Below are 25,626 nucleotides of genomic sequence, written 5' to 3' on the forward strand. Positions count from 1 at the left end.
GAGGAAGTTGCAGGTTGAGTTTTATGGAATGCCATTTGTTGTTTTACAATAGTTGGTGACCTTTATTTGACAAGATATACTGAAAACTTCACAGAATAGGAAGTTTAAGGCAAGTTATCACAAGTTACACAAGGTGGTTTAAATACCTCTTTTAGGAGTTGCAGTTTTTTTTTAATAGGATAAGTAATGCCTCTTTATAATAACAAGTCTAACATTCATAAAAATACAACTCAAGAGCCCTTTGCGCACTCATAAAATTTCGACCAGGCAGATTATGGAAAGAGCGTTACCATAACAATTTAAGAACCACTCAGTAGATAGTGAACTTCAAACAAGGAAGGTGGCCCTTATTTAGAAAAAAATTACAAGTTTAGGATGACAATTAAAAATAACTTGAAGACGCTAGCAATTTAGAAACAGAAGTGGAGGAGCTCTTTGACATTAGGAACCTTTCAAACAGGAAGGTAACAATAGTCAAAATTTTACAAGTTCAGCGTTTGACAATTTTGAAGTCATTTGGGCATTACCGCTTTCTCGAACAGGAACAGTTACAAAATTTTTAAGATACAAAATTTCAGCATTTTATGAATCTGGAGAGTCTCTTTGCCGTAAGCAGTTTGCAAACAGGAAAGGCAAAAATATGTTAAAATTTACAGGTTCAGGGCTACAATAAAAAGATCTGGAGTGCCCTTTGGTCATGAGCAATTTTGGAACAGAAAGGTAACAAAGATTTGAAAATTTACAGACTCAGCAATCTACAGTTATAGGATTGAAAGATCTTTAAATCAAGGCTGGTGGAGCCAAGGCTTGGCTGGGATGGCTTAGGACAGCAGACACTTTGATTTAAACTTAAGTCCAAATGCCATAAAGATTAAGCACTTAACTTATAGAAAGGTGATGTAGCAAGTACCTACTGCAAAATGGAAGGCAGAACACACACTGCACAAAAGCACACAGCTGACGTGGACTAGCCATACCTGATGAATCGGCGGGTAGTGGATAACAAGCTGGGGCCAACGGTTGCAACACTACAAACAGCTCGGTAAGCAGAGGGCATACAAACAGGCATATAATTCATCCTGGACTGAGCATCAAAAGTATGAAAATTCTCAAGACCGAACACAAGAATACCAAATGCAAACCCCATCCCGGACACTAACCAAAATCTTAAGTGTTGTGACTGCACAACTAGAACAAAGGTGATTAACCAGTTAATCATTTAACAGTAATGGCCAAACATAACAATTTGATTTAGTAGCCAACTAAAGTAGCAAGAAATGCTTGAGCACTAATACCTAAGCACGAGATCACAGTAGTAATAAAATATCAAACAATAAACAATAAATTCCTTCTTTTAAGAGAAGTGCTGGTTCTCAACGAGACCTTCCAACATGAGTACAGAAAACAAGCCAACATTCATCGGGCCACTGGCTTTTGCTCACCGTGACCGTGCCCAACGTTACAATTCATACATAAGTCGGGCATTGCCACCTTAACCCTTTCAGACCTGATTTTTTATTTACTTATTAAAAAAATATCTGATATCATTTTTACATTCAGGTGAGTCTCCTGACAACATTTTTCTAAGAAAAAATTTCATTTGATCTCTAGTTTTCTAGATATTTAATGTACACAATTGTGTTCATCAGGTCTCGAGCTTCATGTCATACATTACGGAGGTTAACACTGTGGATCAAGTATGCCACTCTTTATTTCACTTTAAAACAGAAGAAACAATAAAAATAATTCCAAATTACAGTTATTATTTAAACAACAATGATCAAAACACTGATTTTAAGGTTTTGTATGAAACTGTAAAAAAAAATTCTGTCCTTTTGGAGACATAAGTGTACTTTACATTTTCTGCACTGAATTGTAGAACGCCCTGTACATTTTGGAAATTTGCAGGGACTTGGAGCTCCTACATCATGCAAAGGCAAATGGTCAATGGAATCAAACTGTATCTCTGTAGCTGGTCTTAATTCTCCTCTTTTTCTTGGTATGACTCTCATGTCTGAAGCCAGTCCTTCATCAGACAGACGCCTCCTCTTCTTTTCAGTCACTTTCTTCTGGCACAGTATCAATCCATCTGCTACCCTGATACGAAAGGAAAGAAGGTCCATTTGCTTCTTCTTTGGGATAGACAGGTTGTCTGCATCTCGTCTGTATGCCAACCAACTCTGCACGCTGGAAAAGTCAACAGCATGAAAAATCATACGGAAAGGTCATTTTCGAGATCTGATGAAAACTCTGTAGTAGCTTATCAATTGATCAAATAGCTCCACACGATCCATTGCATGATTATATCTTCTCAATATTTCAGGTCTTTCTACTTTCACCCATTTATGGTGTTTTTTGTCCCAACACTCAATTTCATCCACTGAGCCTATACCAACAAACTTTGAACACAATAAAACTGTCCTATAGTCTAAACACTTACACATGGTAATGTCATCAGCACTAGCGATTATTCTCAGTAACCTCTGGTTTGTTTCATTATTGTTTTATCATCTAAAAAAGGCAAGTTCTTTCCAAATCTGTTTTGACGGACAGTAACTGCTGCACTGATGCCTTGAGATTTCAGAACTTGAAACAAGTGATAAGGTGAAAAGAAGTTGTCAAAGTATAATTTATGACCTTTACTTTTTCAGAGTGGAACAGAAAATTCTTAACCAACAGCAGGACCTAGCCCAAATTTTTTACAGTATGCGGTATTTAGTTCAGTTGTAGCACCTTGATACAAAAGAAACTCGTGCACTATTCCACTCTTTTCACATGAAGACTTTGATTCCCCATGGACTTGGTTTCTGCTTGACATACTGCTTTGCAGAAAACTTCCCAGTGAAAGAAATAATTCCTTCACTGACACTAACATTCTCTTCTATAGGAAGTTGACTGCAGCATTTTCAAATGGCTGAGTAAATTCGCCTGACTTTGTAAAATTTATCTTTATTTTCAGGTGGCTTTTCCAGATTGTTCATCAAGAGTAAATTTGTTCATAATTCTAAAAATCTGTCTCTTGGAATGTTTTCCCAAAACACATTTACCTTCAGGCTTGTATCCCAGTACATTCATAATCTGGGAAATTTCAAGGTGCCAGTCAATATATGCAAACCAAATAGCATCTCTAGTGCTTGAGGAGTTGTCTGCTTGAATGAGGATTTTCCTCGTTGTAATGCATAAATATGAGTGTGTGCTGCCATGCTAGTGAACAAATCATCTGGTATACATCTTTTTTAGTACTGCATTGGAGAACACAAGAGAGATTCTTCATAATTTGGAGATTTGTATGTTTCTGCAATGTTACTTAGAGGCTTTCATTTCCATTTCATGGATTCTTTAGGTGTCATCATTATGTTGTCACACAGTTTATGCAATTCTGGGTTGTTTTCATTGCATAAAAAGTTCATTTCAGCATCCACCACCTCTCCATCATCATCATCTTCAGATATGGTGTCTCTACACACATCATTCACGCCCACTTTATTTGCTCCAACACGTTTTACTATTTGTGGAGCTTGCCTTTCAATAAGTGGTACACTGTCATCCTCATCTCCACTCAAACTAATGTCAGAAACGCCACCATTTTCAATTATGTCCATAGTCAAGTCCCAATCTATCTCCACAGAAAGATATTCCTTATCCATATTTGTAAGTCAAAAGCCAGCAATATAAAATAAAATCATTATGTATAGGTCACTTATTCTCCTGCTTGCTGCTGGTACTGAAATTAATGGAAAAATTACCACACATAACTACCATAGCCATGCAAATATAGCTGAGACACATTTTGGGTTATTGTTCCTATTTTACACCATTAAGGACCTGTTGTACACAAATGTGTACATTAATCTTACCTGACACATAACACAAATATGAATTGAATGGAATTGCTGAAAATTCCACTGAAAGAACATCTAATGTTTCCAAAAGAAGGAAACCACACAAAACATTCATAGACAAAACCCACAAAGTGACTATAATAGCAATAAAGTCAATGAGTAATGGCTTCCCACAGAGAGACAACACCAGAGAGTATATTTTACTATGTGGTTCACAGACTGCTCACAAGAGAGCAGCAGCTGCTGGAGCATGGCTAAAAGAAACATACACAAATGTCCACAGTGGGTTTGGATGCACCTGACATTTCTTGTCAGCGAAATATTAGCAAATAAACTTTATGTACACAATTGTGACCTCCAGGTCTGAAAGGGTTAAGGGTCAGGGTCAATATACGTCAGTGGTCAGTAGTATGTGTGATGACCTAGAAATTATTACAACAAGATTTCACACCCAAGCAGTACTCACAAGGATCACTAAACAAATGGTACAGAGTGACGAGGAAAAGTGGGCAAATTAGCCTAATGGGAGCAAGTTCAGCACCGGAGCACATGTGCCAAAATCCATAAATAGAAGTGCCTTACCCAACAATAAGGTAGGGTTACCAGAGAAAATCAGCATCATCAAGACGCCCTACATCAACAGATGGTCACTCCCAAATCCAGTCGGTCACAACAGCATAGAGCCCAAAAATCCACTCGAACATGGCCCTGTACAAATAGCCACTCACTTGGACAAGCAACTGCTGATCAGGCCCCATGATTGCATGCTCACTATTCATGACATACTTCTCTGTCTCATTGCCCTGCCCCCACCCATTAACAACCTGCCTCCGACCCCTTGTAAACAGAGAGCCAACTACAAGAAGACTGAAACGCCACCCAGTGGTGTAATAGGGAAACGGATTGTGCCAGTAAGCAAGTAACAACTCAGAAAATGAGCCGATACAGCTCAAGATGATTTAAAGTAACCAGTTGACCTTAAATGTCTTTAAATAAGCTGTTGCTTATTATTGTAGAAGTTGTTTAATAGTTGATTACCACTTAAATTGCACAAGAAATGTCTGAAATTTCAATAAATGTAGATGATACAATGATTAGAAGATAAAGAAAGTGCTGGCCTTCAGTATGTTCATTGAGCAAATCTTGCCATATTTTGATATAACACAAGATGGGTGAAGCAAATAGAACATAAAAAGCAGACTAGCACAGGCAAACAGGGCATTATTGGCCAAAAGGAGTGTACTAGTGTCAAGAATAGATTTTAATTTGATGAATAAATTTCTGAGAATGTACTACATTTGGAGCACATTGCCGTGTGGCAGTGATTGAGATGTGGTGCTATAGATGGATGTTGAAAATTAAGGGGAGCGATAAGGTAAGGAATGAGGAAGTTCTCCACAGAACATAAGGAAAATGCTGACAACAAGATAATAGAGAAAAGTATACTTAAGGTATTTCAAAAATAATTTCTCTTGTCATGGACTCATTGTCACTGAGTCTCATGTTAGTATTTAACAGAGATATTTCCTTGCCATACTGTGCTGAGGTATCCATTGATGTACTTGGAATTTGCACAGATCCCAATTCCTTTAAAAAAAAAAAAGAGGCGGAGCCATATTGCTTTTTTTGTGCCATTCATCTTAAGATTTAGACTTCTGTCTTTCAAGTCAATCTGTTGTGAGCAAGGAAACAGCTCATGTCAACACTTAAATCGTAGTTTTCACTTACCAGTATATCTTACCAGTATATATTTGAAGAAAGCATATTTAGAAACCACAAAGTGCCACTGATGAGTATTCACTGCCAATTTCAATTACCTAGTCATAATCCAATAACAAAAAATTATTTAGAACAGCCTGTATCATTCATACTGTGCTGTCTACAAATGAAATTAAAGTAACCAATTTTCATCACTGAAACTGCTGCTGTCAATAGTAAAATGCATTAATAGAATTAAATGATTAGTATTCAGGTTTCGTTGTCCTGGGTGAAGTGCACTCTGTTTACTAAGCAGTGTAGTACAGTACTATGCGATGCAGTGCTCTTCATGCAAGAGGATGAACTAATGATTAGACAAAACTGTTCTATGTATGTATCCTCTGAGTCTTTCATGGTGGCATGTTTCAATAAAATCTTGTCAGTTTACACGCTGTGTCACGTTGAATGAAACACACAATCTTTCAATAACTGTCTCCACCATTATCATCAGGAGTTAAAATCATTGGCTGTTGGGGCTGGCAAGCTGTTCTGGTTACACAGATACAAAAGAAGTGTCTGGAACCTATCGGAGAGGGCCGAAGGAACAGCTGCCAAACTTGCCTTCCGCATGTGCATCACTTTGGCTCTCGGGAAATTTCCAGGTGCTGCTTTTGCATCTATAAAATCATAACATCATACCATCCCTGACTATGAGTGATTCAATCCCTGATGGTGATGGGGGAGACAGTTGTCAAAAGCTTGAGCTTGTGTTCAAAGTCGTGCAACTTGTAAACTGAGAAGAGTTTATTGAAGTTCTATGTATATATCTTAAATGATTATGTATTTGTGTAAAACATTTTATTGCTTGTGCTTTTGTCTGCGCTCAAAGTGGTAAGAAGTCATTTTGGTAAAATAAAATGTTTGTTGGACCATACCTGTTCCTTTTCTTTCCTTACTGAAGTGAAATTTTGCGTACAGGTACTACCGCTCTGATTGCTTTGTTGGAAGGCAATCAGTTGGTAGTAGCAAATGTTGGAGATTCAAGGGGAGTGATGTGCGACAGCCGCGGCAATGCTATACCACTGTCTTTTGATCACAAACCACAGCAGGTACGTATGTGTATTTATACTGAAAATCATTACTAATTTGATAATGTAATATACAGGAAAAAATTGTCTTCGTAATAGTATGATGTTAAGTCAGTAAATATCTGCGATTTCATTCTAATCTACTTCAAATTGGCGGCATGACTTAGTGCTCTCACCAGCTGCTAGATGGCACCATTCTGTTTCCTTGTGGCAGTTTCCAACTTTGTCAGTCCAGTTCATTTTGTGCTATTGTGAAGTAAACATTGCTGTGCTACTCTCCTTTTGCATCAAAGAAGAACAGCATTATCTGATCAGTTTTGCGGTCTGAAAGTGTACCAGGAACTGGAATTGATATAAGACTCTCAACACAATAAAAGAACAATATTTTACCATGTTGGAGTGTTTCCCAGTGGATTGAACAATTGATAAGTGACTGAACAAGTGTGAAGAACAAGGAAAGAGCAGGATGGCCAACATTGAGCAAGTGTGGAGCCTGATTTTGAATAACCAACAAGTGTCTGCTGATGAAGCTGTAGACCAAATATACATTAGTCATGGTTGTGCATACATCATTCATAAAAGGCTCAACTTTCATAATGTCTGTGCAAGATGGGTCAAATGAACAACTCAGTAAAGAGAACAAGCACAGTCTTGTGAGAACCTGTTGGCAGCTACTTGAACAGCCATATTGAAGAAGTTGAAATGTTTTATGAATTAATCATTGCTGGAGATGAAAAATGGGTTCAACTCTTTGAACCAGAGAGCAAATGCCAAAAAATGGAATGGAAACACTTAAATCTGCAGCTGAAAAGAAATTAAAGAATCAACCATCTGCAGGAAAGTGCTGCTAACTGTTTTTTTGGAATACACAGGGGGCACTTCTGGAGCAGTTAGTGTGATGTGCTTGGTAACTGAGGTCAGTTATCAGATGTTTTGCATTCGTTCGGTTCACTTAAAGGTGGTTGAAGAGCCCATTGATTCACCTCTGAGGGAACAGTGAAGGAAGCAGTGCATGTGTTGTCGTAAATGTTGTACTGACGTCATAATAAACAAGAAAAATGTTGTACAGATTTTTTCGACTTGCCCTCAAATATTGGAGTAGTGTGACATTCTGATGTTCTTTGGATAGTTAAGCTCTAGGACTACAGTATCAGTTATAAAATTATAGTTTATTTTGTGACGGCCTTCGTAGCGACAACACTTCGCTTTAGAAACGGCCTACGAAGTCACCGCCACACTTTTAATAGCGGGCCGACCGGTCCGCTGGAACAGCGAACAGAAAGATGAAAACCCAAACACTCGGATTAAATGAAAGTCGGTACTTATCTTTATTAACGACGATACAGAACACAGTGGTGAACATGGTCTACAGAAAACTGTCTAGTTCGAGTCGGAGCGGCTAGGTCAGTGTGGGCTGACGACAAACAACAACTCTGCTGCGATGAACACACAACTGACTAGCAGGTACACAATTCGGTGGCGAGTCTACAACTGAGCGGCGAATCCAGAACTGTCCTAGCGCTCGCGACTCCAGCGCTTAAGAAGCCAGAAGCCAGCGGTGGCGCGCGCAGACTTGCGGCGATTTCCTGTCTCGCTGGCGCTGCTTATGCGGACGGCGTCCGGACTTTGATGCTGCCAACCTTTTGGCAGCGGTCTCGGGTGGCATTACTGGCTAGGATATAACACTCCTCCCCCCAAATCGCCGCACCGTCGTTGAATAATGACGTGGCGAGCGTCGACGGCGGGGGAGGGGTCTGGCCGCAGGCGTAGCAGAAGAGACCGGGGCGGAGACTGTTGTCGGTGGCAGTCCCCGGTCCGCACCCCAGCATTGGCTGCGCGGGGCCTCGGGAAACACCGACTGAAAACCGAGGTCAGGGTGCACGCCTGTGACCACGGACGCAGCTTCTGGTACTGGACGCGATGGGGCGTCGGGACCCACGAAGAGAGGCAGCATCTCCTGACGCTGCGTCGACGGCTGCTGAGGGGGCGCCGGACAAGGCGCTGCGGTGTCAGACTCCTTGGGGGTGCCCAAGGAAAGCGGCTGCAGGACAGGCTGCACAGCCACCGCTTGGGAAGGCGGCCCGGCTGAGGGGTCGACGTCCATCAGCTCCGAAGGTGGTGGCAACTGAAGAGGGACCGCAGGCGCCGGAGCGACCACCTGGGGCGCTCCCGGATGAAGCTGCGCGGGAGGCATCAACGGGACGGGCTGTCGGCGTGGTAGCGGCGACGGCTGCTGCTGCTGCCCTGGGGGCGGCAGCGAAGTCGGAAGGCGCGGCTGGAACCCGCCGCGGACCAAATCTGTGGACAAAGAACGAGCGGCAGAATCCGGGCGGCCAGCGCGGCGCAACTAGTTCTGATGCCTCCTATGCACCCCAGTAGCACCTTGGACAGTATAAAAACCGCAACCCTGGACACTTGTCACGGTACCACGTTCCCAACGACGGCGACCATGATAAACTCTGAAAAAAACGGCGTCGTCGTGCTGAAAACGCGTGCGATGCTCAGAAGCGGCGGGTCGATCCGGGGGGTGCAACAACCGTAGTAGGGTGCGATGACGACTGCCGTGGAGAAGCTCCGCAGGCGAAGGGCCGTCGCGTGGCGTGGTCCGGTACGACGACAGGAACGTGATGAGGGCCTGCTGACGAGAGTGCGTAGCACGAAGGCGGTCCATATGATCCTTGAATGTGCGTACAAAACGTTCCGTTGCACCATTCGATTGAGGGTGGAACGGCGGAGTATGAACATGGCGAATGCCATTGGCAGAACAAAAACTTTCAAATTCAGCAGAGGTAAATTGTGGACCATTGTCAGACACTAAAACTTCTGGAAGACCCTCAATACAAAAAATTGAAGTCAACGCCTGTATAGTTTGTGCAGACGTTGTAGACTGCATGGGCACAACAAACGGAAAATTACTAAATGCATCTATCACGATGAGCCAACGAGAATTCCGATATGGACCAGCGAAATCAATATGTACTCGCTGCCAGGGACCGGCAGGGCGTGCCCACTCAAAATAGCGTTGAGGCGGAGCAGCTTGGTGTTCGGCACACGTCGAACAATCTGTAGACATCTGCGTAATCTGCTTATCAATACCGATCCATGTACAATGACGGCGGGCAAGCTGCTTGGTGCGGACCACTCCCCAATGACCTTGATGCAACAAGTCGAGGACCTTGGATTGGAGCACTTGGGGAACCACTACACGAAGCTGGTCATTCTCGGTGCGTAACAGCAAAACTCCGTGCGAAACGGACAACAGATGACGTTGCGGATAATAGTGACAAACCACAGGATCCGATATGTCCTTTGCCTTGGACGGCCAACCACGTTGAACAAAACGTAATAGTAAACTCAGATGAGGATCCGTAGCTGTCTCACGTGCCACCTGACGATAATCAATCGGAAAATCCCGGAGGGATTGATGCTCATCGGCGTCAATCTGATGGCAAGAGTCGTCAGAGGAATCGGAGACATCATCCGCAGCAGTCGGCAATCTAGAAAGCGCGTCAGCGTTTGCATGCTGAGCTGTAGGGCGATACAGTATCTCATACTGGTATTGTGATAACAAAATAGCCCAACTTTGTAGTCTCTGAGCTGTCCGCTGAGGAACTGGTTTAGACGGATGAAACAGCGACGTCAGGGGCTTGTGATCTGTGACTAAATAGAATGGTCTACCATAGAGGTAGTGATGGAATTTTGTGACACCGAACACAATAGCCAACGCTTCCTTGTCCAATTGGCTATAATTACACTGAGCTTTGTTTAACAATTTCGATGCGAACGCAATAGGACGTTCGGTGTTACCGACTCGGTGAGACAACACAGCACCGAGGCCGAAAGAAGAGGCATCACAAGCTAACACCAGAGGCTTGTTAGGGTCGTAATGGACCAGACAACGATCATTCAATAAAGCCTCTTTAAGCTGCTGAAAGGCTGATTGGCAATCAGCTGACCACACAAACGGAACATTCTTACGGCGGAGACGATGCAACGGTGCAGCAATCTGTGATGCATTAGGTATAAACCTAATATAATATGTCAATTTGCCAAGAACTGCTTGCAATTCATGCAGATTGCGAGGGGCGGGCAAATCACGAATAGCTGCTAAATGTGACTGGGAGGGATGAATGCCTTGAGCATTAATAACATGTCCCAGATACTCCATCTCCGTAAGGAAAAATGAACATTTATCGATGTTGCAACGTAGGCCTGCCTGAGACAACACTGTAAACAAACACTCCAAATTACGGAAATGTTCAGCAGGCGTCCGACCGGACACAACAATATCGTCTAAATAGTTGCAACACGATGGCACATTAGCCAGAAGTTGTGACAAAAAACGCTGAAAAACAGCTGGAGCTGACGCACAACCAAAAGGCAAACGCAGAAAACGGAACAACCCCAACGACGTGTTTATGACAAAATACTGTTGTGATTGCTCGTCGAGGGGCAATTGCAAATATGCTTCACGGAGATCAATTTTGGAAAAGAAACGAGCTTCCCCTAACTTATCCATCAGCTCGTCCGGTCTAGGCAAAGGAAAAGAATCAATGACAGTCTGAGGATTAACTGTCGACTTAAAATCAGCACACAAACGTAACTTGCCAGACGGTTTCTTTATAATAACTAAGGGAGAAGCCCACTGGCTCGCTGAAACGGGTTGAATAACACCGTTGTTTTGCCAACGACGAAGTTCATCTTCTACAGGTGCCCGGAGGGCGTGAGGCACTGGACGAGCACGAAAAAATCGAGGCTGAGCATTATCTTTTAACGTAATATGAGCGGCAAAGTTCGCAGCACAACCGAGTTCGTCTTTAAATATGTCACTGTATCATTTACACAAATCGGTTATGCTGTCTTGAGGAACAACAACAGAATTAAGTTGCAACACATTGTCTTGGATAGACAGGCCAAACAAGTCAAAATAGTCTAATCCGAAAATGTTTACACTGTCTGTAGCGCGGAGCACAGTGAATGAAACTGTTTTTGTATTGCCACGGAATGTGGCTGGCACGCTACATACACCTAACACAGGAATTTGTTCTCCACTATAAGTAGCCAAAGAATGTTTTGCCGCTGAAAGTTTAGGGCGGCCGATAACCGCATACGTAGCACTATTTATGAGAGTCACAGACGCACCAGTGTCTAATTGAAAATTGAAGGTCTTATCCTGGATGCGTAGCTTCACAAATAGTTTATTACACTGTCTCTGGATCGGTGCAGCGGAGGCGGAAGACACAAAATCAGCGCGATTAGCGCGTGTTCGCTGCTCACGACAACTCGTGGGTTGGGCGGGTGGAACAACAACTCCCGCTTCACTTGCAGTCTGTACATTACTTTTTACAGCGTTTCAATTACGCTTGGGTCGCATAGCAGAGGGCTGGGTGGGTGGCTTATTGCGAACAAGTTTATTACCCACCCGAACCGTGGAAGAGTCTTTAAACGCGACCTTCTGGGCGGGCTGGCTTTGAAGAACATGAATATCCATGGGCTGGGCAGCACTAGAATTGTTCTTGCGTTTACGCAAACAAACAGTCTGGATGTGTCCTTTCCTTTGACAAAAGTGACAAACCGCGTTTCTTAACGGGCCACGTTCACGAGGATGAGCAAGAACACACTTAGGGCAAGACTTAACTCTATCATTTTGCACACGCGGCTGACGAATGTGTTTAACATGACGCGGCCGGCTAGTGTTTACAGTCTGACTCTGCCGGTGGGGCCGCGGGCGTGACATAACTTGCTTAGCACAGGCAATTTGAGAAATACATGGCTGATCTAACTCACACTCAGCATAGTCAAAAGTATCTTGGGCTTCAATAATGTTCATCACAGTCTTTAATGACGGGTCAGGCAACTTTAAGATAGCAGCACGAATACGAGAATCTGCAATGTTTTGAGTAATAGCGTCTCGTAACATGACATCACTGTAGGAAGCTCCACACACACAATTAAATCGGCACTGACGGGTGAGGCCCCATAAATCTGTTAACCACTGTTTATTAGATTGATGTGGCAGTTTCTTTAATCTGAAGAACTTGAATCTGGCCGCTGCCACATGAACTCGCGACTCGAAATACTCAGCAAGCTTGGTAACAACAACGTCATAGTCTAAAGCTTCTGGCTTGGATTCCGGGAACAACTTACAAAGTAGTCTATAGACTTCCACGCCTGCAGTGGAAATTAAATAAAGCTGCCGCTCATTACCTGTGATTTTGTAGACTGACATGTGCGCCTGCAACTGCGCGAAATATTCTTGCCATTCTTCTCGTGATGCCTCAAAAGCACGAAAAGGCGGTGCTGCCTGTGCTTGTTCCTTGTGTGGTGGTGGATTAGCTGCTTGTTTGGCGATTGCTTCCACCAGACTTTGTATTTGCTGACTCTGTAACAAGATCAACTGTTGTAATTCGGCAGACATAGTGAACACAAATTAAACCAGCCCCCAAAATTCTATCTCAAGAAACAAGTTAAACCAGCCCTGCACACGAGTTCGGAAGTCCTCATCGCCAGTTTTGTGACGGCCTTCGTAGTGACAACACTTCGCTGTAGAAACGGCCTACGAAGTCACCGCCACACTTTTAATAGCGGGCCGACCGGTCCGCTGGAACAGTGAACAGAAGGATGAAAACCCAAACACTCGGATTAAATGAAAGTCGGTAATTATCTTTATTAACGACGATACAGAACACAGTGGTGAACATGGTCTACAGAAAACTGTCTAGTTCGAGTCGGAGCGGCTAGGTCAGCGTGGGCTGACGACAAACAACAACTCTGCTGCGATGAACACACAACTGACTAGCAGGTACACAATTCGGTGGCGAGTCTACAACTGAGCGGCGAATCCAGAACTGTCCTAGCGCTCGCGACTCCAGCGCTTAAGAAGCCAGAAGCCAGCGGTGGCGCGCGCAGACTTGCGGCGATTTCCTGTCTCGCTGGCGCTGCTTATGCGGACGGCGTCCGGACTTTGATGCTGCCAACCTTTTGGCAGCGGTCTCGGGTGGCATTACTGGCTAGGATATAACAGTTTATGAACGGAATCTTCTATTTACAATATTGTTATGTCATTGCTCCTATGGGTATACTCTTGGACACTTTCTTTAACACTCTGTAACCCAACAGTGTTTTTGTGAAACTGTTATTGAATGGTATTCTCAGAACTGAGTTGCGTCACAATATTGGTTACAGGTTTTACACCCTCTAGTGTGCAAATAATGAACTGTGTAGGCATAGTAGTACACCTTTAATTTCATTTCTTTATGTGTGGCATTTTGTGGCACATGCATTTTGATGCATTATTTGAACTTTTTGTGGCTGTTGCCTTGGTGGAACTATGAACTTACTAAGTAAAATATCACTTTCATTTATAGCTCTATTGCACACACAAAATATTATTCATTTTTAAACTCTGTATATTTGGTGTTGTTATTTGTTGTTCACTATGATGCTTGATAATTTCACTGTTGTGTGTAATCTGGCACTCTGCGTGTAATTGCCTACTGTTCTGAGTGCATTCTCGTGCTACAGACTGCATCATCTTCTGCACTAGGTAGTTACTTTCCCTGGCTCTTATGTAGTTATTCTGACCAAGAACTGGATAACTTTTAAAAAAGCACATTTCAGTTCTTTAGTGACATATTTTAAAAAAAAAAGTGTTGTCATACTGTCCAACATCACTTTTTTTACAGAACTAAGGCGATTCTTATTGCTTTTTATTCTTGTTGCATCTGGCATGTTTTTTTACTGCGTGATTTTGTTTTAGTGAAAATTCAGCAGCACTTGGAAAGTGCGTTTCTGAAAGTCACAATGCGATTTTTCTCATCTGATTGGAGACCTGCTGATGCCATTCTTTCTTGATAATATTTCTCTTATGTACCTTGTAAAGGACTTGAAAATTTAGGACACATGTATCAAGGTATGGATAACAGAGTTTTCTTGTATCATTTTGTAGTTTGGGAGCACATTCCATTGAATTAAATATGCTAGTCCAATTCCCCAGTTGAAATAATTTTGGCTATATCGCACATGTCCAAAATTTATATTTCTTTTGTCATTCCATTCAATATTCACCATAGTGTTTGTTGAGCTAAACTCCATTTCTCCCATTTCTAGGTTGCCTTCAAGTTTTGACTTGGCTTTCCTGATCATGTGAACTGTACCAAATGCTTTTGTTACTCTTTCCTGCAAGGACTGGAGGGATTAGGGCTTGCATATGACTGTCCTCTTCACAAATATGCTTCGAAAATTTTTGTCACAGTATTTCCTGTCTTTCCCAAATAGTCATTACTGGTATCTATGTCACAGTTTGCACCAGTGTAGGCTATCTTGTATAAACCAGTGCAGGCTATCTTGCATAAACATTTCTTTCAGATAGCTTGTATTGTTTGAACACCAAGTGTTATTTGAACAACAAGGAACTTCGGTCAGTACGGACTTTTTGGAATGGCATGAGAACCATACAGGACATCCTTCTTGGACACCAATCAAGTGACCTTATTTTGTATAAGTTTTAATCTTTAACTGGAATATTGTTATTGTAAAAATGTAGCACCCAAAGCAACAATAAATAATCATCATGGGACATTATTTGACAAATAATGTCATTTCAAAGAAGAGAATCCTTTTACCAGTATTCAGAAAAGCTCACTTTATTAGTTCTTCTCATAAAGAGAATTACAATTGCAAAACGATATATTGGTGCCATGTGTACATCTTTGTTAGGAAACCAAAGTCGTTTAAATGCCTAGAAAGATTAATAATCTGAATATTAGGAAACCAAAGTCATTTAAATGCCTGGAAAGATTAATACTCTGAATAGTGTTGTTGCAATCCTATTACACTTGTCTGTGATGAGTAATACTAATAAATTTGTTAAAAAAGGCTGAACAGCTTCTGTTACACAGGTGTTTCTTGTAAATTGTAAGATTCACAACTGAATTTTCTATTTGAAAATTGCAGACCTCAAGACTCAGCTTCCTTCTGCACCATGTGTATGGGAGGAAGAAGAAAAATTATTTTCTCTCCCTTGAGATGAGATGTTGAAATGCAACAATCATCAAGAGGCACAAAGTCCTTGGTTGCTGACACACACAGTATCAAGTATTCAAATAACCTGATGTACTTTGAAAATAGTTCAATACCTGCCACTAGGCCAACAAAGTGCCACTTGAAAAGCGGTACCTGCTGTCTTGGACAGATATACAGGAACCACTAGTATCCCATAAACCATTTGGAGCCCTACGAGCCACATTGTGTAACCATGACACAATAATTTACTAAATAATTGAAACTTATATATTGAATGTTATCTTCTTTGTTTTGTGGCCTATTTTTCCACAGTTGCAGTCGTACATCTTATATAGGTTAAGGGGGGAAACAACATTATGAGGCTGTTTGACACAGATTTTTTTAAAATTATTTTTTTATTTTATTTTTTATTTATTTATTTATTTATTTTTTTGTGCTGGGGAGAATTAATTAGAATTTAATCATTTCATTCATATTTCTAACTGTTTCTGTGAATTTTTTGGAATAATTTCAGCCAAAAATAACAAAGTTACACTGTGACGTCCACTGAAGGTTGTGAGTATAGTTCTCAAATTGCGTGCCATGTAGCCATTCCAATTTTATCTAAAACCAAAAAGGTTTTGATTTTACATTAATAACTTACTTTCTAAGAATATGAACCTCAATGCAGGTGAAAATTAAACATTTTGCAGGCGTTGGAACAATTTACTTTGATTTTCACGATTTTTCTCTAATTATGCATAGAAAAATACCCTTAAAATCGTTATTTATCCCAGAAGTTGGTTCATATAATTCGTAATTTTATAAAGAATCACACTTTCAATTTTAATGATCAATTATATAGTTTTTGAATCAGATTTCACACAAACGTGAAAAAAGTCATTTCGAGATAATTGTATTTCAAAAATAAATTATTGGAAACTAGAAATTCAACGAAGTTAACAATAATGTAAAATGCTTACTGATTAATCTGTGATTCCAGCACCAAATATTAATCCTTCTTTTTCCTTGTAGGCTTTGTTTTACACTTGCAACAGTGCTTTCCGAGCTTTCCTTTGATTCCAATGAACTACCTTGATTCTGCTGGCTCACACGCTGGTTAGTCATTTGTTTGGCATAATCAAAGCTTTGCGTGTCTACTACAATTCCTACCTCATTCATGACCACCAGAAGGGATGAATTTCCTTCATTGAATAAGCCCGCTGCTAAATATGATGCCAATTCAATGACTTTTAGTCTGGAGTGCAAGTGTTTAGGAGCTAATTGCCAAATAGTGGAATTAAAACTTTCATTCGAATTTTGTGTGTGGTCACGTAAACATCTCTCCAGTAATTCATCCCTTGATAAATCTTCATATATTGGAAAAATTTCCTTCTGTATGTCGGGGTGCAATGGAGTAGAGTGCGGTCCATGTTCCATTCCTGTTCCATTCCAAGGGCTGTTCATTTCTGCCACTCACACTAGCGTCTTCTCCCACTGGGCAGTACTCGTGTCGAGGATTTTCATCCATGTAAATCATACAATAGTATGTAGCTATAGCCTGTACCCGATGTGCACTCGGTTCTGTGCTCATAAAATTTAAACAAACGCGAATTTTGCTTTGAAATTTTGACAGCGTATTTTTGGATAGTGAAACTAAAGTTATATATAATTTTTAAAAAATCGGATTTTTTTTAACCTCCTAATGTGGTTTGCCCCCTTAAGTACCATCTTGTGCGACTAACGAAAGTCTTATTACAACAAACGAGTTTTACTTTATTTTAAATATGGCTTTTTTTTTTTTTTTTTTTTGCAGTTTTGTTTTCTAGGATCGTGAATAGTTCTCAGCTTTAACTTACTACTATAAACAATATTAATATATTATTCATTTAGTGCAGACTTCAATACGAGATGCTTACAACAGTTTCCACAATGAAACTTTGTCTCAAAACCTGACAGAAAATCCAAAGAGATTCCGGTCGTATGTGAAGTATGTTAGCGGCAAAAAACGATCAATGCCTTCTCTGCACAATAGCAATGGAAATACTATCGAAGACAGTGCTGCCAAAGCAGAGTTACTAAACACAGCTTTCTGCAATGCCTTCACAGAAGAAGACGAAGTAAATATTCCAGAATTCGAATTGAGAACAGTTGCCAACATGAGTAACGTAGAAGTAAATATCCTTGGAGTAGTGAAGCAACTTGAATCACGTAATAAAAGCAAGTCTTCGGTCCAGACTGTATACTAATTAGGTTCCTTTCGGAGTATGCTGTTGTATTAGCTCCAGACTTAACAATCATATACAACTGTGTGCTCGATGAAAGATACGTACCCAAAGACTGGAAAGTTGCACAGGTCACACCAATATTCAAGAAAGGTAGCAGGAGTAATCCAGTAAATTACATGCCCATATCGTTAACGTCGATATGCAGCAGGATTCTGGAACGTATATTGTGTTCAAACATTGTGAATTACCTTGAAGAAAAGTCAATTGACACACAGTCAACATGAGTTTAGAAAATATCGTTCACATGAAATGTTGAGTTCTATTGACAAGAGATTTCAGATAGATTCTGTATTTCTGGATGGCTTTTGACACTGTACCACATAAGCGGTGTGCAGTGAAATTGTGTGGTTATGGAATATCATCTCAGTTATGTGACTGGATTTGTGATTTCCTGTCGGAGAGGTCACAGTTTGTAGTAACTGATGGAAAGTCATAGAAAATAATATAAATAATAGAAATGATTTCTGGCATTCCCCAAGGCAGTGTTATAGGCCCTTTGCTGTTCCTTATCTATATAAACAATTTGGGAGACAATCTGAGCAGCCGTCTTAGGTTGTTTGCAGATGACGCTGTCGTTTATCGACTAATAAAGTCATCAGAAGATCAATACAAATTGCAAAATGATTTAGGAAAAACATCTGAATGGTGCGAAAATTGGCAGTTGACCCTAAATAATGAAAAGTGTGAGGTCATGCGCACGAGTGCTGAAAGGAATTCGTTAAACTTTGGTTACACGATAAATCAGTCTAATTTAAAAGCCGTAAATTTAACTAAATACCTAGGTATTATAATTACGAACAACTTAAACTGGAAGGAACACACAGAAAATGTTGTGGGGTAGGCAAACCAAAGACTGTGTTTTATTGGCAGGACACTTAGAAAATGTAACAGAACTACTAAGGAGACTGCCTACCCTAAGCTTGTCCATCCTCTTTTAGAATATTGCTGCACATTGTGGGTTCCTTACCAGATAGGACTGACAGTGTACATTGAAAAAGTTAAAAGAAAGGCAGCACATTTTGTATTATCGCGAAATACGGGAGAGAGTGTTACTGAAATGATACAGGATGAACGAAACAACACGTGCTTCAATAGCAAACAAAGTGCACTAAATGGCAAGCTGACATTGTCTCTCATATATTTAGAAGAAGAGGAAGAATGATGTAAGAAGCAAACAAGTTAGTAACGATAATAATTAGTACTGCTTATAGTAGAAAGTTAAAGCTCAAGAACTGTTCTGATCCTAGCAAACAAAATTATGAGGATTGTTACAGTGACCACTGAAGTTGTTTTAAAATAAAGCAAAACATGTTTGGCCATAATAAGACTTTTATTACAGTCATAAAAGATGGTATGTAACATATGTAACTTATATACATTGAATGGTGGTAGCCCATGGAATACACACTGATGAGCCAAAACTTCACAACAAACTTACCATTACCGTATTCAGTGACCTTTGGAATTCAGTGCAGCTGCATATCTGCATGACATGGATTTGACAAGTCCTTGGTAGTTTCAAGAGATATGTAGCCCCAGATGTCTAACCATAGGTCACACAGTCCCGTAAATTATGGGCGAACTGTTTGTGCATACAAATGTGTTCCATCTGTTATGGTGTCTTCAATTACCCATAGAAGTTCATATGCATGGCCTCCATAGCTGTACTGTCCATAATGGCACGTGACCATGGCATGCTATGTGTCTCGAGTACTTTTGGTCTGGATGGTGGTGTATCTGGACGAACATGACTCTCAACCTGGTGTAACTAGGAATTTTAATCATCTAATCAGACAACACATTTCCATTGATGCACTGTACAATCTTGACAATCCTGTCCGCACTGCAGTTTTAATCAATGATGTTATCAGATCAACAGATCACAGGGGTCATCAGCAATGTGAGCTCTGAAACACTTGTACCTGCACCAGCATTGTATTTAGTCTTCAGATCTGCCACAGATCACTGCCTTCCCTGCTTTACAGAGCAGGCAAGCTTTCGACCTCAATGTTCTGTGGTGAGGCATGAATGCCCCAGTCACAGTCCCCTACCTGTGGTTTCACAATACTTAAGTCACTTTCTATAGATGCTCATAACAGTAATGCCTGAACGGCAGACCACCTTCACCATTTTCAAGACATTCATTCAGAGATGCTAGGCCATAACGATCTTCCTTATGTCAGAGTAGCTTACGTCACTAAAGTTATTTGCAACCTATATTGTCACTAGAGTGATTTCTTGTTCATCTCTGTGTTGCTTATATACTTTTCCTACTGCATATGTGCCTGTAGTGCCATCAGGTTGCATTCAATCTCACAGTGGCCACTAGTTATATTTCGACTCGTCAGTGTATATGACACTAAATTAAATGGTCAAGTGTAGCATTCAGACACATCATTTCAAGTAAAGCACTACATTGTGTTCCTAAATATCCCAAACAAATCAGTAAAATAGGGATGCAATGTTTATAATGCAAATAAGATTGGATGATTATAACAGTTTGAAATTTACATTGGGAAAATTAAACAGTGTGCAGAAAATAGCAGTGATGAACTATATAGTTAGGCATTTTTTTAAAATAATACTTACCCACTGGTAGGTGTCAAGTTTCAAACTATTGGTGCTGGATTCGTTGCCTAGTAGGTCCTAGGATTTATTCAGACAGCTAATTTGACTCTTACCTCAAGCATTGTTTTAAGTGTATGAAATTAAATTTACACCACTGTTAAGATTCCATATTAAGCTACAGGACCTTGTATTAATGGTTGGTGGAACATGTTGGTGGAAACGAAATTGTGTACCTCTGATAGTATCTTACTTAGCGAAGGGCTCAGCTGAGATGTTGAAATCAGCTTTCAGATTGACTATTTTACTTTTAACCCTCATGAAAGAAGTGGAACAACATTGTTGTAGAGCAATAAGAAAAGATAGCTTTTGTTTTCCAATAGATTTTGATGAAAGGAGAATGGAAATGTAGAGACTGATGAGTTATTGCAGCATTGCACAACTCTTAAAATTGTCCAGTCACTTGCTGCCTTTTCTTCTAATGTTTTAATTTAATAAACCCAACATATCCTCTAAAATATGAGGGTGGTTTGAAAAGTTCTCGGAACAGAATAGGAAGAAAAAAAAGAAAAAAAATACATCACTGAAACTTTTTTATTTTTCAATGTAGTCTCCTTGTAGATTAATGCACTTGGTCCAGTGGTTTTCCAGTGCCTTGATCGCATCTCGAAAATGAGTTTCCTCCAGGCTTGCGAAATAGTTGTCATTTGAAGTTAATCTTCGTCCACCAAGGAAAATTTTCAGTTTTGGGAAAAGGTAGAAGTTGGACAGATGAATAAGTTGGGTGTGGTGACATTTCATACCTTTGTTTGTGTAATTTGGCCATGGCGACAGCACGTGTGTGGGCATGCATTGTCTTGATGGAAGGTAACTTTCTTCCTTGCTAAACCTGGCCTTTTTTTGCATTTTTTTTTTGTTGCAATTTTTCCAGAAGGTTGGCATAGTATTCACTGATAATTGTTTGCCCAGTGGGGAGATAATCTACAAACAGAATCCCCTTCGCATTCCAGAACAGTGATGCCATGACCTTTCCCGCTGAAGATATTGTCGTTGCTTTTTTTGGTGGCAGAGAATCAGCATATTTTCACTGCTTTGACTGTTGTTTTGTCTCTGGGGTACACTAGTTCACCCAAGTTCCATCTGTGGTCACAAACTGGTGCAAAAAATCTTGTTTGTTTCCCCTAAAATGGGCCAAACATTGTTCCAATATGTCCATTATCCTGCGTTTTTGATCCAGCGTCAAGAGTCGCGGCACCCATCTCGCAGATAATTTTTTCATTTCTAATTCTTCAGTTAAAATCTGATATTCCCTTTCAGATGATATCTGGCAAGCGTGAGCAATTTCACGCACTTTCAATTGGCGATCCTCCATGACCATTTTGTGCATTTTTGCAATGATTTCTGGAGTAGTGACACATCTTGGCTGACCACTGCGCAGATCATCACCTAAGCTCTCCTAGCCAAATTTAACTTCATTTGTCCACTTGGCAACAGTTGAATATGAAAGAGTAGAGTCCCCAAGTATATTCTGGAAATCAGCATGAATGTCCTTTGCTTTCATACCTTTCTTTACGAAGTACTTAATCACTGCTCGAATCTCTATTTCCCCCCCCCCCCCCCTCTCTCTCTCTCTCTCCACAAATCACTATGTGAAAACAACAGCAGAGTCCTATCACTGCCATAGCTCTCTTCCAAGAGCATGTGTTTACAGGCAACAGTCCAATGAATATCACGTGATCAACTTGTGCTAGTGCTGACCTCTCGTGGTGATTCCGAGAACTTTTCAAAACACCCTCCTATGTTAAAATCAACCATCTTTGACCACTCAGTATCCCAGTCGTTCATAGTGGACCAATAAAAACTATCAGCTTCAGATCAAACTTTCCTACTGCTTCCAGAATGAGATTTCCTACTGCTGTTCAGCAATGGACAGAATGCTGCAGTGTAGTTTCATCAGGGATGAGCCTGAGTCTGATGATCCTGTAGTTAGCAGCAGGTAGAATGCTTGCACTTACTTGTCCATGTATACAGTAGTACACCTCCTAACCCCTTTGAGAAAACAAGTTCCAAATGTCGTCATTGCATCGAAAAACTCTGCAGAGATGATTTCATTCTTCCTTTCTCCACCCTCATAATGGCAGTTTCTTTCCATGCCACTAGGTTATGCTTTACTGTCTGCCCATAACATTACCAACACTGGTATTTTATCACAATCATAAACATGTGGTTCATACACAGATAAAGGAAGTGTTTTCTCATCAGCTTAATGTCTTTTCATATTTTTGTCAATTAGGCATTTGGTGGTGTTTGGAGATGGTTTGTGTGTTTTGGTTACAGACAATTTTCTAGGTATTGCAATATCAGATAGATTCTGAGTTGTAATTCCTTACTTTCTCAGTGTAATAGAGTGTGAGTGAAAATGAATAGTGTAAGTTACAAGTTAGAGAGCTTTCCAAGATTTCTTATGAGAGTAACGCTTGCAGTAAAAGCTCTTGGAGCACAAGTACTGGATGTAAATACTGTACAAAATTTTAATACTGGAAATCAACAGTTTAAGACAACATTTATAATGAATATTTATTAAAATAGAGATTATGTGACTGTGCCATTAAAAATGTGCTATTCTGCTTTCTGTGCCAGTTTGATGGGGAACTTGCATGGAGGCCAGGGTACGAGTTAAGATATTCCTGCATTCTTACTAGCTGATGGCAGACTTTTGCATGTCCAACATATTGGAATTAACTGAATTCACACATTTTGCTTTCTTATATTTTGGTGTCAGATTTTTAGAGTTTCTATGTTTGATAATCTGCACAAGCTCTCAGAAAGGTGTATTTTGAAGTATAATTTATTGGGATGACATATCGTGAAGTGAGGTTCCGGGTTAAACAATTGTTTCCCTCTAAGTTTCTCTTAAGAAAATGTGACGCCGAAAGCTTTGGCGCAACTCTCAGTTTCAAATATCACCAGCTACCACTGCCAGGAAGGCACCCAAATAGGTATTGTACCAAACTGTAGCTGGAGAGTGTTGAGGAGAGAGAAGGGAAGTAGGAGGGTTAGGCACATAAAGCTAATTTTAACCAGACGTAAGGCAATTATTGGTACAGTGAGAAGAGAATGCTTGTGTAATTGTACATAATACTGTGAAGAAGACCATGTTGCATTCCATAGCCTTTGCATACATCAACAACACTCAAACCTTTCTAGGACACTGTGCATTGAAACAAATATAGTGTCACTCCAAGTGTTATGAGGAGGTGCTGAAAAGTAACACTTCCAGATTTTTTTATGTGAGAACTTTTAAAGGTTTTTAAATAAAATGAACATTAACTTTCTACATCCTTATTCTTTATGTCTGCATATTTGCTACATATTTCTCTACGTAGTAAGCCTGGTGATGAACATATTTGTACCAATTAGGAAGCAGTTTGTTGATGCCCTCACTGTATTATGTTTGACTTTGTTATTGGAGTCGCAACCTCACCTCTGCTTGCACAACTTCATGACTATCAAAGTGAAGTCTCGAAGATGTTCTTTAAGTTTTGGAAACAGATGAAAATTGGATGGAGCCAGATAGGGACTGTACGGAGGATGATCAATAACAGTGAACACAATGCGTCAGATTGCGTGCAGATGTCTAAGCTCTCGTAAGTGGTCTGGTATTGTCATGCTGAAGGAGAGGGTACTCCATGTGTGGATGAATTCTTTGAATTCAAAACATGGCTACAACACACTGTTTCTCATGCACCAACATAGTTACATTACACACTGCACTAGAGGGCTGCAAATATGTAGATATGAAGAATGAAGATAAAGCTTTAAGAGTTTTCACATGAAAAATTCAGAGGAATCATTTTCCAGCACACCCTTGCATTACGATTACATACAGCGCAAATAGACCAAAGTTATAATACTGATACTGTCCTTGAACTTCTATCCAAAAGTAATTATTGTTGCATATATCCACAGATTTACTGGTATACGTATCCACATTTTCTGCAGTCTTCTACCTGCCAAGTAGTTATAATAGCAGATATTCACTCTGTGCAGTCTTCTACTGAAGGGCATTAGGATGTTGTGGTATAGGATGGTGGCATATAGGGTCGTGGCATTGACATTAACAGTAGATCAGGCTGTAATGGGGTGGGGATGATTGAGAGGTGAGAAAGGAAGTGGTTTTTGTCCACCTGTATCCCTGTCCTTGTGTCATTTACTTTACTTCATTTCTTTGGCTCTGCAATCTCCTGTGTGGTCTGTTCTATCCCTACACCTTATAGAGAACCACATGCAACTTTGCCTTGCCTGTGCCAGATTTGGCTCATCACTGCCTCATTGCCACCTCATCCCATACTGTATCTTCTTCCTAGCCATCACTATCTTTTCCCCTCCTGGCCTCTTTGTTTACCTCACCCAATCCACTTGACTGCTCTTTGGCCCAGTCAAACTGTAGCATCAGGACTATTTAATTGGCTGTTACAAGGTAGTTGTGTGTGTGCTTTTGTAAGTTAGCTCTGAGGAAGCACATTGTCTGAAAGCTGAGTAAGGTTCAATAAACTATTTCCATTATTTGTATTCCACCCAGGACTTTCCTTTATCATGTATACAATTGCAGTCAACAATTTTCTGGCAATTGAAATCATGATAATACTGTATAGGCCTGGCAACTGAAGATTGCCTCAGAGGCAGTTGTACAGTCACTGAATCCCAAGCACACTGTTACCACTAGTATGAGCTGTCTCAGTGTACCACATGGAGGATATATCACCAAAAAATACAATGCTTGTGGTGGTGTAAGTGATGAACCCACAACACTACATGTAAAGAACGGATCTTTCATTACAGTGTTCCAATGACTACCATGATATATGAGCCATAATTACCACAGATGTTGGATCTTGGGCTTGGGTTCCAACAATGGCATTCCATTTTTATACTGCCTGTTTTCGGTCAAATTGTTCTACCACTGTCATGTGCACATTACGTTGAAGTATAAAAGCATTTTCAAATCAGTTGTCTACTTTTTTTAATTGCGAGCACAAGGAACATTAGCACCTGAGTTATCCTGCCACCAAAGGAAACTTACTTCATTAAAATAAGAAGTGATTGGTAAAAAAGTGATGCTGTGAAAATTTGAACAATAGT

The 25,626-nt window shown here is 40.4% G+C and overlaps 1 protein-coding gene across 1 annotated transcript in view; it reads left to right on the forward strand.

Moving 5' to 3' along the window:
• Positions 1-25,626, forward strand: part of LOC126259159 (protein phosphatase 1L) — a 69,857-nt gene that overhangs the window by 36,823 nt on the left and 7,408 nt on the right. The window contains exon 3 of the mRNA XM_049955708.1: positions 6,519-6,649. Coding sequence (XP_049811665.1) covers positions 6,519-6,649 — 131 coding nt within the window. The remainder of the gene's footprint in view (positions 1-6,518; positions 6,650-25,626) is intronic.

Source organism: Schistocerca nitens, chromosome 1 (genome assembly GCF_023898315.1).
Source record: "Schistocerca nitens isolate TAMUIC-IGC-003100 chromosome 1, iqSchNite1.1, whole genome shotgun sequence".
Lineage (NCBI taxonomy): Eukaryota > Metazoa > Arthropoda > Insecta > Orthoptera > Acrididae > Schistocerca > Schistocerca nitens.